Consider the following 13100-nt stretch of genomic DNA (forward strand, 5'->3'; position numbering starts at 1 on the left):
TTTACAAAGCATTCGTGTGGCCTCACCTGGAATATGCAGTTCAGTTCTGGACACCAGTTCATAGAAAAATATTGGAAAGGGTACAACGGAGTGCCACAGAGTTCATAAGGGCATGGAAGGCCTCAGATATGAGAACAGGTTAAAGGAGTTACATTTGTTTAGTCTGGAGAACAGGTGTTTAAGGGGAGACATGATAAACCTGTATAAATATACAAAGAGCCCATACAAGAAATATGGGGTAAAGCTATTCATCCATAAATGAACTTGGCAGACGAGACTCCACTCTTTTAGCTTTATGCTAAATCATACTCTATGGCCCGTTGACATCTACAACAAGAACCGTCCCAGCCTATATAACTAAAACATCACAAATGTGATGTTAACCCAGCCTTAGATATGTACTTAAACAGTGTACATTGCTTAAGAGTAACATTTTATATGTATGCAGTTCAATACAGACTAAGAAAACACAGATACCTTCCAGATTTTTTCTAGATATCTTTTACTGTCTCGATTTAGTATTAGAATATGTAGGTATTTCTTGGCAGTATTATGTTTCTGGGAAATGCGCCAACATTTCAATGTTTGTTGTTAAGAATAATCTCTATCATAAATGTGAGGCTTACAATGTTTTACTAAGACAATTTTACCATATATTTGTGTATCTCCGTATACAAAAAGATAGACTTGGATGAAAGATAGTCCAGGTTGCAGGTCTCTACTGGTAGTCATTTATTCAGGCACTCTGGATGGAAAACAGAACTTTCCTTAAGTCTATAACAGCACGACTGGACATGGGTAAGCTATTATGTGCAAAGGAAAATCCAGGCAGAGCATATACGCTATTTTATACCTACTACAAACCTGAAGGGGCAGTGAATAGTGCAAGTAGTCAGAGAACACTGAAGAGAGACTTCAAATCATTGTGTCATACTCCACCCTCATTAGGTATACAATTTACCTAGAGTGCAATTGTTCTAACCAGTCCTCTTGGAGGACAGAATCCAATAGTGACAGACCTGCCGACTTTAGCTATGTGTTACATATGTGAAAACATGCTATATTATGGTTAAAGGGATCCTATCTTTTAAACACATTTTTTTTGTCCCTAACATGTCGAAATAGACTTAAGAAAGGCTATTCGTCTCCTACCTTTCCTTGTCTTCTCTGTGCAGCTGTTTGCTTGCAATCCCGGTTTTTCTCAGTATGTAAATGAGCTCTCTCGCAGCACTGGGGGTGTCCCCAATGCTGCCAGAAAACTCTCCAGCGCCGCTTCCATCTTCTTCTGCAACGAGGTCTTCACCGCGTCTTCTTCCGGTGGTATCTTCTAACTTCTAGGCCTCGGGCAAAGCTGACTGCGCATGCCCACGGCCATAAGAAAAATGGCCAGCGAGCATGCACAGTTGGATTTGCCCTAGGCCTAGAAGTTAGAAGACACAACCGGAAGAAGACGCAGTGAAGACCACGTTGCAGAAGAAGATGGAGGCGGCGCTGGAGAGTTCTCTGACAGCATTGGGGACTATCCCAGTGCTGTTTGAGCGCTGGGGCCCGCCCCCAGTGCTGCAAGAGAGCTCATTTACATACCGAGAAAAAACAGGATTGCAGGCGAACGGCGGTGTGCAGAAGACAAGGAAAGGTAGGAGACGAATAGCCTTTCCTAAGGCTATTCCGACATGTTAGGGAGAATAAATTGTGTTTAAAAGATAGGATCCCTTAAAACTTGCATGCAATTACTTGCAGCATTCTATGACTATGTGTACTTGGGAGTCCTTAGCATGTATGTGCTGCCAGCTCTATCCACCCACCAGTCACTGATTGACAGCATTCTCCCTATACAGTGGAATAGGGTAAAACCCCAAGAATACATTGACTGAGTTCATATAAGATATTACTTTTATTCTGAGTGACTTTATGCCTTTACTCGATCCTTGGCTGTGTTTTCTCGCAGTCAAGTAGCTTTTTTTTTTTTTTTTTTTTTTATCCGGACATATTGACTTTCAAATGGATAGTTGGGTCAGTGAAAATGGAGCTGTGCATCCAATCTGTCAAAAAGGAGCACATGCTCTTTTTTTCACAGATCATGGCCAGCACTCATCCGAGTACATCAGTAGTCAGAATAGAGCCTGTATTGTGAACATTTTTGTAATATACATAGCCTATCTTACATCCTTTTAATAGAAAATCCTATTAATATTATAAATGTGAAAGTTTGCGAGTTTGGATGTTTGTGGGTTTGTGTGTTTGGATGTTTGTTCCTCAATCACGCAAAACCCGCTCGACCGATTTGGCTGAAATTTTCCACAAACATAGTCACTACACTAAATTGCGCAATAGGCTACTTTTCGTCACAACAGCGCATATACGTTTGTGCCAGGACCCCCACAAAACCACTCACACCACCATCTCTGCAATCTCACACACTTTGGACCATAGCAAGCCACAAAATTCATATTGCCCTCTGCAGCCTCGCCCCTAACCCCACACAATCTCATATACATATACTTTACCACTTTGCCCCTCCCCTTAACGATACTCCAGGAGGCTCTCTTTAACGCTCAGGAGCAGCCATGTTTGCCGACCCCCACCGCTCTGACAATCCGCGACACCGCCCACCCATGTCAATACCTCTAGGAAGTCTAATAAATGCAAATAAAAAAAGTTTTAAAAAAAGTCAAAAAAAATATAAAAACAAATAAAAAGGATTAAAAATTCAAATCACCCCCCTTTCCCTAGAACACATATAAAAGTAGTTAAAAACTGTGAAACACATACATGTTAGGTATCCCTGCGTCCGAAATCGCCCACTCTACAAAGCTATACAAATATTTTTCCTGTTCGGTAAACGCCGTAGCGGGAAAAATGCTCAAAAGTGCCAAACCGCCGTTTTTTCACTCTTTTGATTCTGATAAAAATTTGAATAAAAAGTGATCAAAGCAATAACATTTCCCGAAAATGGTAGAACTAAAAAGTACACCTGACCCCGCAAAAAAAAAAACGCTCTAAACATCCCCGTACACGGACGTATAAAAAAGTTACGGCTGTCAGAATATAACGACTTTTCAAAAAAAAAAATGTTTTAACACAGTTTTGGATTTTTTTAAGGGGTCAAAATGTAAATAAAACCATATAAATTTGGTATCCCCAGCATCGTACCGAAACACAGAATACAGGGGACAGGTCATTTTGGTTGCACAGAGAACGCCGTAAAACCAAAGCCCCTAAGAAAGTCGCAGAAATGCATTTTTTTGTCAAATCCACCCCATTCAGAATTTTTTCCCTGCTTCCCAGTACATTATATAGAATAAATAATGGCGGCATCATGAAGAAAAATTTGTCCCAAGAAAAATTAAGACCTCATATGACTCTGGGAGCGGAGAAATAAAAAAGTTATGGGGTTTAGAAGGAGGGGAGTCAAAAATGAAAAAAACAAAATCAAAGAATGCCATCGACAGGAAAGGGTTAACTTCAAATACTTCTGTGCCAAAGTCACTATGTAACGTTTCTCACAACACCGTATAGCAGCTCAAATACAAATTAACTTCAACACAAAAGTCTCACGTATTCTCTGAATTACAGCAAAAACAAGATACAAAGTTACATTTCATATCCCATACCTTATACACAGTACGAAAACCTTACCCACGCCTGTATATACCCACTTCTACAATCACCGCAGACGAAGTCGCGGGTACCAGCTAGTAGCCTATAAAATTCTCCCTAGCAACCCTCTAACTGAGCTGTTACCAGGTAAAATCTGTACACCATTGTATTGCCTTGCCATTATGAAGATATTATTATTATTGTTTATTTATATAGCACCATTAATTCCATGGTGCTTTACATTTGGGGGTTTACATACAGTACACAGAATATACCGGTAGATGTAATACTAACAGTGACCGACTGGCACAGTGGGGTAGAGGGCCCTGCCCGCGAGGGCTTACAATCTATGAGGGAAGGGGGTAGAGACAGAAGGAGATGGGGAGACTGTTCAGATGGTGGTGCGGTGATGGTGTTATTGGAGGTTGTAGGCCTTCCTGAATAGGTGAGTCTTCGGGGCCTTCTTGAAGCCTGTGATTGTGGGGGTCAGTCTTATGTGTCGTGGTAAGGAGTTCCAGAGTATGGGGGATGCACAGGAGAAATCTCGGAGACGGTTGTGTGAGGAGCGGATTACAAATAAAAGCCGGGAATTTGAACTTCATATTTAGCATTTTATGCTCCATATAAAAATCACTTTCCCAACTGTATTTTTAGTACAATTTTGGCAGCCTGTGAAAACGGAGAACCATTTTTCTAGTTTGTATAAAACCAGACACACAGCCATTTTACTTGACCATGCGTACTTTGGCAAATATGCTACAGCTCTACATACTGCACCGAGTAAAGGTGCATGGAACAGACTCTGCCTGGCAATGCTTAGTTACATCATTACTAGTGGGAATGTTACAGCCTGTTTTCTATTAAAAGGAAGTTAGATAGGTTAATAACCTATACTACAAAAATGTTCACCAAACACAACAAAAAAATAAAAAGTTACTTATACTTTAAACAATGTAATAGCAAACATTAATGATATAAACCTGCTTACCTGACATCTTTTTCAAGCTTTGAAATCTGGTCCTTAAGAACGTCTATTTGAGTGTCTCTTTGACGCACAGATTCAATGAGGTATTGGTATGGCTGGTGAACTTGACTTAAAAGGGAGTTTGTTCTATCCAACTAGAAAATGTGTTTAAACAGAAAAAGGATAAATTATGTATTCATGAAGCTTTGTTAGTTTAGACAGACCAATGTTGGTAAATCTTCCATCTTTCTATACTCCCAATGATATCAGACACACCACAACTCACAGCTTATATTACTACTATTCCTATTTTAAAGAGAACTTGTCATCAAGTACCAAAATGCTAAATTATTTCATGCGATCATCAATCATTTGGCTGCCGCTGAGCCCAAGAATTCTTATTTTTATTATTATTTTTAAATCTGTTCAAAAAGATATGGCCCGGTAGGTTATACGTGAATTATCTATTGTTATTCACGTGGATGAGAAGCTTTTATATTCTCAAAGAAAATAAAAGATTACGATGAGAAAATAAAAGGCGACCTCCCACTTGGAGAACAAGAAATAATTCATGGATAACCTACAGGGGCCATATGTTTCATATGGGTGAATGGATTTTAAAGAAATTCTTCAGTATATATACGTTCTTGCAGTGTTAAGAGTGGACCGCCAAGACGTGTAAAGTCAATGGGCAGTCCAAAAGCAGTTAAAGGGGAATACAAATATACTTAAAATGGCTGGCTGGCTCAATGAGAAGTAATAAGCTAAGAACAGCCATTTGTGCATGCGTCCCACTTCCTTTTGGAGACGGTATTGTGGCTTGGCTTTATTCTCATATTATGGTATTAGGTTTTAGGAAAACCAGACATTAATCTATAGGAAACTAACTTCCAAAAGGTGGCACTAGAGCAAGTTCATCTTTTCCACCAAGGACTACTTATTTGCATATGCTTTTATGAAAAACATATCACAGTACATTTTCAAAAGCATTTTTTTCTGCAATGTGTGGATTAAATAAGTTAAAACTCATTCATGTTGCTAGGACTGTAAAATCCAGTGCCGTCCACACCTGTATTTCCTCAGCAGCCTAAGTCACAGTGTCTCTGCTATATGTGGCCTTAATCTCGAAGTTAGCAGGTTGGTAAATATAGTTTTTGCAGTTTTAGGCAGAGTACATTAGTTATAGAACATTCAACATTTGTACTGTAAAATAATGGTAGAAATACTGTATTATACCTATGTAGTACAACATAAGTTATTATATCACCTTATTGAAGAACTATGTTGGTCTAAACTTTACTTAATGAGTAAGTTAATGAGCTATACTGAGTCACTGCTATTATTGACCATTATTCATACATTCATGCTACTCTTTGTACTATATCAGGGTGAGACTCTTAAAGATACAGTGACAATTTACCATACATGACTATATTTATACTGCTTATAATTGGAATCATGTTGTTGTATAAATGAATTATTAAAGCCTTATTGGCACATTATTAGAGCCCATGCACATGGGCAATCTGGTCCGGAGAATTCAGTCTGTACAAAGGCTGTATTTCCCGGTCCAAATCCAGTCCAGAGTCCAGGACTGCTTGCATCATAGTGATATATGATGCTGGGAGTTCCAGTCTGCTCATAGCTTCCCTGTCCTGTACGTATATAAGGTAAGATAAGATAATCCTTTAATAGTGCCTTCATGGGGAAATTCAGTGTGTTACAGCAGCATAGATAATACAATATACAAATACAAAAGCTCCAATGTAGAGGCATTACAGTGACAGTAGGTACAGATAAAAAAAAGGTAAAGATAACAAAGGTAGTAGAAGAGATATCACAACTTAAAGATCTTTCAGTTCTCTATATAGTAAGGACAGAACAGCCATGATGAGACAGGGGCTTCAGCACCATAACCAAATATGATGTCAGAAGTCCTAGTTTCCTGGCTTGGATCAGCCTGGGAAATGTGGCCATCTATGAACCAGATTTTCCGACCCAGATTCTGCCACGTGCATGAGACCTTAGAGTAATAAAGCGCTCAATCACATCAGAAATAGTTTGACACTTAACCATTCCTCATATGATTATTCATTTTTCTCTTGAGTTTGGTTCAAACCCAGGTCATATGTATTTAAAGGACCCACTGAAAATATCCTAAAGAGGTCAGCCAAATGAAATATTCAACATTACTAAAGTGCTTTTGCCTTGTGAAGTGGATCAACAGATACTAGAAGAATTGCTGATAGATTTACTTAAGATTTCTAAACATCATTTTCCTTTATAGGACAAACTAACAGACATTAGCCCTTACACACATAAATGAATGTGAATTTTTGACACAGACCCACACAAACCATATACCAAGTGGAGTACAGTGCAAATAGACAGTGATTGCTCTCTATGTAAATATGCCATATAAAACAAAAAAAGAAGAACAAAAAGTGCACTAAAATTTAACTTTTATTAATGTTCATTAAAAGCTAGCTATCCATATGATAAAAATGGTAGAAAAAGGGCTAAACTGCGTGTGTGACAAACAGGCTGCTATACTAAATTAGTGGTTTAGGAAATATTCTTGGGTACTAGGTAACTTCCTATCACTTTGGTGAATGCATTGCCTGGATAATAGTTAGCATGATTCCCTAGAAGGAGATCCCCTTTCACCCATACAACTCCAATACAGCACACAAACTACTAGCACTGAGTCCAATACAGCAGACCCAGTGCTACACGCAGCCGTACTCAAGCCAGAGTATTGATTAGCTGACTAGAGCCACATTCGCACATGCAGGTGCTGACACAAAGGCCTAAACTACTCCGCCTAACGTGTTTCCCCGGCTACTCCGGTTCATCAGAGGCATTGGATGGTTAACTAAAATAGCGCATCTTTTTTGTTTTCTGGTGTTAACCCATGAATTGGGTATGCTGGGGGGCCCTTTAGTTAACAATCCAAGGCCTATGTGTCAGTACCTGCATGTGTGAATGTGGTTCTAGCCAGCTAATCAATACTCTGGCTTGAGTATGGCTGCGTGTAGCACTGGGTCTGCTGTATTGGACTCAGTGCTAGTAGTTTGGGTTACCTAGTACCCAAGATATTTCCTAAACCACTAGTTTAGTATATCAGCCTTTGTGTCACACGCAGTTTAGCCCTTTTTCTACAATTTTTATCATATGGATAGCTAACTTTTAATGAACATTAATAAAAGTTAAATTTGAGTGCACTTTTTTCTTTCTTTTTTTTGTTTTGAATACCCCAGCGTGCATTACTGATCTATTCAAATATGCCATATAATGATGAAGCAATGCAAAATTCAACAAAAGTTATGCTAAGTTCACACTTGTGTTCAGCTAGTCGTTAAAACGGAAAAGTGGACCACTAATTGTGGTTACATACAGAGACCAATGAACCCCATTGACTATAATGTGGTCTGTCAGGTTTCCGTAGTTTTAAAAATGAAACCAGCAGACGAAAATGTCATCTTGGGGGCAACACAGTGGTTCAGTGGTTAGCACTGCAGCCTTGCAGCACTGGAGTCCTGGGTTCGAATCCCACCAGGAACAACATCTGCAAGGAGTTTGTATGTTCTCCCGGTGTTTGCGTGGATTTCCTCACATTCTACAAAGACATACTGATAGGAAACAAAAAAAAAAAAAAAAAAAATCCCTATATGGGGCTCACAATCTACATAAAAAAAAAAGTAATCTGTGCAGGACTTTTTCCTCCAGCCATTTCAGGCGGACAGGAACAGGTCCCGCTGCAAGGAAAAAATCCTGATTATAAGTTTGACAGTTGATACTCAATTAAATGTTTCCAAGGTACTGTTACATAAAAGCAAACAAATATCAATGTTCTATGGGACAAAAGAGCTTGGGAACATTGACCAAGCAAACAAATACATGGCTATGTTTGCACCGTTCACTATTCATTGACACATTGTTATTTAAAGATCTTAAATGCTCAGGTGTTGTTCCATGAATTCAATATACAATACAAAAAAAAAACGTAAATGTGGCATTTACTTACAGTAAAATAACAGTGAAAAGAAAGTTAAAAAAAAATTTTTTTTTTACAGACATCACCACATGCACACATAAAAGACATACTGTATATATTACCCATTAACAGTTTTAGTTGCAAGTTAACTATCTTAGTATGACCTTAATTTGAATGCGGCTATTGTGAGAAAATTGGAGTCTAAACTCTACTGAGTCAGAGAGGAATGTGAATGGATGAAATGCATAAAGTGTAGCTAATAATAAACCATTTGGAGCAATTGCCAATAACCCTATCAATACTAAAAGCTTTGGGGCCAGCGGTGTTCTACAATAGTGTTCTTCAACTCTATTATTTAAAGAGACCCTATCACCAAAAAAGTTGCTATTTGATGAAAAAATAAAGGTTCATCGAATTTTAAAAGGTAAAGGAGAAGGGTGAAAACTTAAAATTATTTGTCTAAGACCTTAAAGGGACCCAATCATTGGAATCCCATTTTTTCTCCCTAACACATAGGAACAGCCTTAAGAAAGGCTATTCTTCTCCTAACCTCTCCTACTGTGTAAACGGCCACAAGAAAATGGCCGTGGACATGCGCAGTCGGCTCTGCCCGAGGGAAGAGATGACTAAGCATGCCTAGACATTTGAAACCTAGGATGGAAGAAGACGCAGAGAGAGAGGCGTTCCAGACGAAGATAGAGGAGTCATTGGAAATTTCTCTTGCAGCACTGGGGACACCCCCAGTTCTTTTTGAGCGCTGGGGCCCGCCTCCAGAGCTGCGAGAGAACTCATTTACATACAGAAGAAAACTGGGATATCTACCGAACAGCGGTGCAGAGAAGACATCTAAAGGTAGGAGAAGAATAGCCTTTCTTAAGGCTATTCCTAAGTGTTATGGAGAAAAAATGGGATTCCAAAGATCGGATCCCTTTAAGTGGTTAAATTTTGAATTGACTATATTGGCAATAAATTCGTACATTTGCCCTAAGAAATATATGTACACACATATTCTTATCCTTGCCAATTATCTGTTGAATGTCTTATGGTATGAAAGATACAATCCATAAATCAAAAATAATACATGACATCAGTAAGAGAGGCATGTGCACATTACATACTCCTCAATACATAACTGGTTAATCAAGAATGTCACAATTTACGCCTGAAAACTGAATATGAGTTACTTCTGGAGGGCAATTTTTCTTTTGATCTCAAATATATTTTCATGACAAACAGACAGCAAAAAATTTCTGACAGTCATCTTCAAAGCTGGGCATCCGGATTAATCCAGACGGTTAGTTAGGGTTGTTTTACTTACTTCCAGAGACACTTTTGTAGTTTGCTCCTTCTGACGATCTAAGTCTTTAACCAGTAAGGAGTTTTGTCTCTCGAGCTGCAGAAGTCGTCTTGCCAGGTGAACGCTAAAAAGAAAAAAAAAAGACATTACTAGGACATTTTGAGATTTCTGTTTACTAGAGACGAGCGAGTAGTATTCGATCGAATACCTCCCCTGCATAGGTATTGGTGTAAAAAAGGGGAATCGAACTTTTACTGCGTTTACCACGTGGAGTACACCAATAACTATGCAGGGGAGGTATTTGATCGAATACTACTCGCTTATCTCTACTGCTTACCATCCATAAGGTAGCCATATGCTATCAATAGCTGACAGCCAGAAGCTAAAGCTACTCTTTTTGACTGTCCCATATACATGCATGCTTGACTCAAGCGTGTGCATATTCTCAATGGGTTGAGGGGAGGCACATCTGGCAGTAGATTGGGCATGCTGAAATACAAAATGGCCGATACTACTTTTCCCCCTGACATCATCTGTTTTAAGAGAGTTGGCACTCCCCTATATACATAAAATGACAGGACTGCTGATTTTACGCCTCAGTCTTTGATGTCTAGACATAATTTATGGTCAAAACAGGATTCACAAAGGATCTGGATGCAGAACACCAAGCTAACATATGTTGAAATATGGAAGCACAAATAGATAAAACTAAGCTCTTAGATAGGAGATCCAGAGTCGAAGTAAACCAGTATCTGTTCCAATAATATAATTCTACATGTAAGGCCCAGTTCACATCAGTGTTTGGGTTTCCTTTTGGGGAGTTAGACCCACGAATGAAAACCTATATACATTAAAAGGCAGTTACCTAAGAAACCACATGGACCCCATAGACTATAATGAGGTCCGTGTAGCTTCTGCACGAAACATGCAGAGAGGAAAGTACTGCAAGCATGCAGGACTTGTGAAAACCAAGCGGAAACCACATGGACCTCATTATAGTCTATGGGGTCTGTGTGGTTTCTTCGGTAACTGCTTTTTAATGCGTACAGGTTTCTGTTCAGGGGCTCCCAAGCAGACCCCCCCCCCCCCCCCCAAATGCTGATGCAAACTGGGCCTAAAGGAATAGCCAAAAACACATAGCACAAATAAAGTTGTAAAAACAAACAGACAGGAAAGCAAAACATTTGTCAAGTTATTACAATTTTAGATTTTGAGTAGATCTGAACTTTAATATTTACATCTGACCAGCCTGTGAGTATACTAACAAACGCGGAGTGTGACTGAGCCTCCTCTCCCTCAATAAGTTTTAAGTTCCACCTAAGGCTAGTTTCACACCTTCACTCCGCCAGGGGATTCAATTTCTCATTCCGCAAGAAAAACGCGGAGAGAAAAGTGCTGCAAGATATGTGCATTGGAGTCTCCATGGACGGATAGAAAAGTCCTGCAAGGAGCCAAACAACGCAGACCTGAACATTACTCTGAGCCTAGTGCAATACTTTTATTATGCTATAACTAGGGCAGTTTGATATCCAGATGTAGCAGAGTAAACCAGAACGGCTGCAGTAAGATATCTCATGAAAGAAAACAAAAAAACTATGAGAAGTCATAGCAAATTGTTTTTGCAATTTTTTTGTTGTTGTCATTTTGTGCTACGTTATCACAATGCAGTATCATAACCAATTGCAGGAGCTTCGCTTATGTACTACTTATGGTGAGAGTTACATGTAAATGACCAGGTGTCTAGGGTTTTAAAAATAGTTTTTAATAGTTTCAAACAACCAAAGTTGTAAATGACTAAAATGAAAACATATGGAGTGTAATTTGTACAGCAACAAAGACTGAATTTCACATATTTGACATGCTTTACGGTAAGAATATAGCTTCCTGTATACCTGGGTTGTGCATGCTCTGGCAGTCAGTGTCACTTACTGTAACTAGTCCACTTTTCTAGTGTATTTCATATAAAGAACAAGGTTATAAAGAGTTTATAAATGACAAGAATGTAGAAAATGAATCAAGCTCTCATTACTGATGAATTGGCTACAGTGTAACTGCACTAAGTGGCACTAATAAGTCAAAATGCACATGACCTCGTTGTATGTGCCGGGTTTGATATACAGTCCTATGAAAAAGTTTGGGCACCCCTATTAATCTTAATCATTTTTTGTTCTAAATATTTTGGTGTTTGCAACAGCCATTTCAGTTTGATATATCTAATAACTGATGGACACAGTAATATTTCAGGATTGAAATGAGGTTTATTGTACTAACAGAAAATGTGCAATATGCATTAAACCAAAATTTGACCGGTGCAAAAGTATGGGCACCCTTATCATTTTATTGATTTGAATTCCCCTAACTACTTTTTACTGACTTACTGAAGCGCAAAATTGGTTTTGTAACCTCAGTGAGCTTTGAACTTCATAGCCAGATGTATCCAATCATAAGAAAAGGTATTTAAGGTGGCCAATTGCAAGTTGATCTCCTATTTGAATCTCCTCTGAAGAGTGGCATCATGGGCTACTCAAAACAACTCTCAAATGATCTGAAAACAAAGATTGTTCAACATAGTTGTTCAGGGGAAGGATACAAAAAGTTGTCTCAGAGATTTAACCTGTCAGTTTCCACTGTGAGGAACATAGTAAGGAAATGGAAGACCACAGGGACAGTTCTTGTTAAGCCCAGAAGTGGCAGGCCAAGAAAAATATCAGAAAGGCAGAGAAGAAGAATGGTGATAACAGTCAAGGACAATCCACAGACCACCTCCAAAGAGCTGCAGCATCATCTTGCTGCAGATGGTGTCACTGTGCATCGGTCAACTATACAGCGCACTTTGCACAAATAGAAGCTGTATGGGAGAGTGATGAGAAAGAAGCCGTTTCTGCACGTACGCCACAAATAGAGTTGCCTGAGGTATGAAAAAGCACATTTGGACAAGGCAGCTTCATTTTGGAAACAAAAATTGAGTTGTTTGGTTATAAAAAAAAGGCGTTATGCATGGCGTCCAAAAAGAAACAGCATTCCAAGAAAAACACATGCTACCCACTGTAAAATTTGGTGGAGGTTCCATCATGCTTTGGGGCTGTGTGGCCAATGCCGGCATCGGGAATCTTGTTAAAGTTGAGAGTCGCATGGATTCCACTCAGTATCAGCAGATTCTTGAGAATAATGTTCAAGAATCAGTGACGAAGTTGAAGTTACGCCGGGGATGGATATTTCAGCAAGACAATGATCCAAAACAC

General features: G+C 39.1%; 1 protein-coding gene across 2 annotated transcripts in view; it reads right to left on the bottom strand.

The window, feature by feature from the left end:
• The window catches only part of PIBF1 (progesterone immunomodulatory binding factor 1), a 115269-nt gene that overhangs the window by 33663 nt on the left and 68506 nt on the right, over positions 1-13100 (bottom strand). The window contains exons 11-13 of one of the 2 annotated variants that reach the window (XM_075265420.1): positions 9880-9982; positions 4589-4719; positions 702-745 (exon numbers count right to left, since the gene is read on the bottom strand). In XM_075265420.1, coding sequence (XP_075121521.1) covers positions 733-745; positions 4589-4719; positions 9880-9982 — 247 coding nt within the window. In that variant the 3' untranslated portion in view covers positions 702-732. Of the gene's footprint in view, positions 1-701; positions 746-4588; positions 4720-9879; positions 9983-13100 lie in introns of those variants that run through there. The other variant, XM_075265419.1, reaches the window with a different exon arrangement.

The sequence above is a fragment of the Leptodactylus fuscus genome, chromosome 2, assembly GCF_031893055.1.
Source record: "Leptodactylus fuscus isolate aLepFus1 chromosome 2, aLepFus1.hap2, whole genome shotgun sequence".
NCBI classification, from domain to species: domain Eukaryota; kingdom Metazoa; phylum Chordata; class Amphibia; order Anura; family Leptodactylidae; genus Leptodactylus; species Leptodactylus fuscus.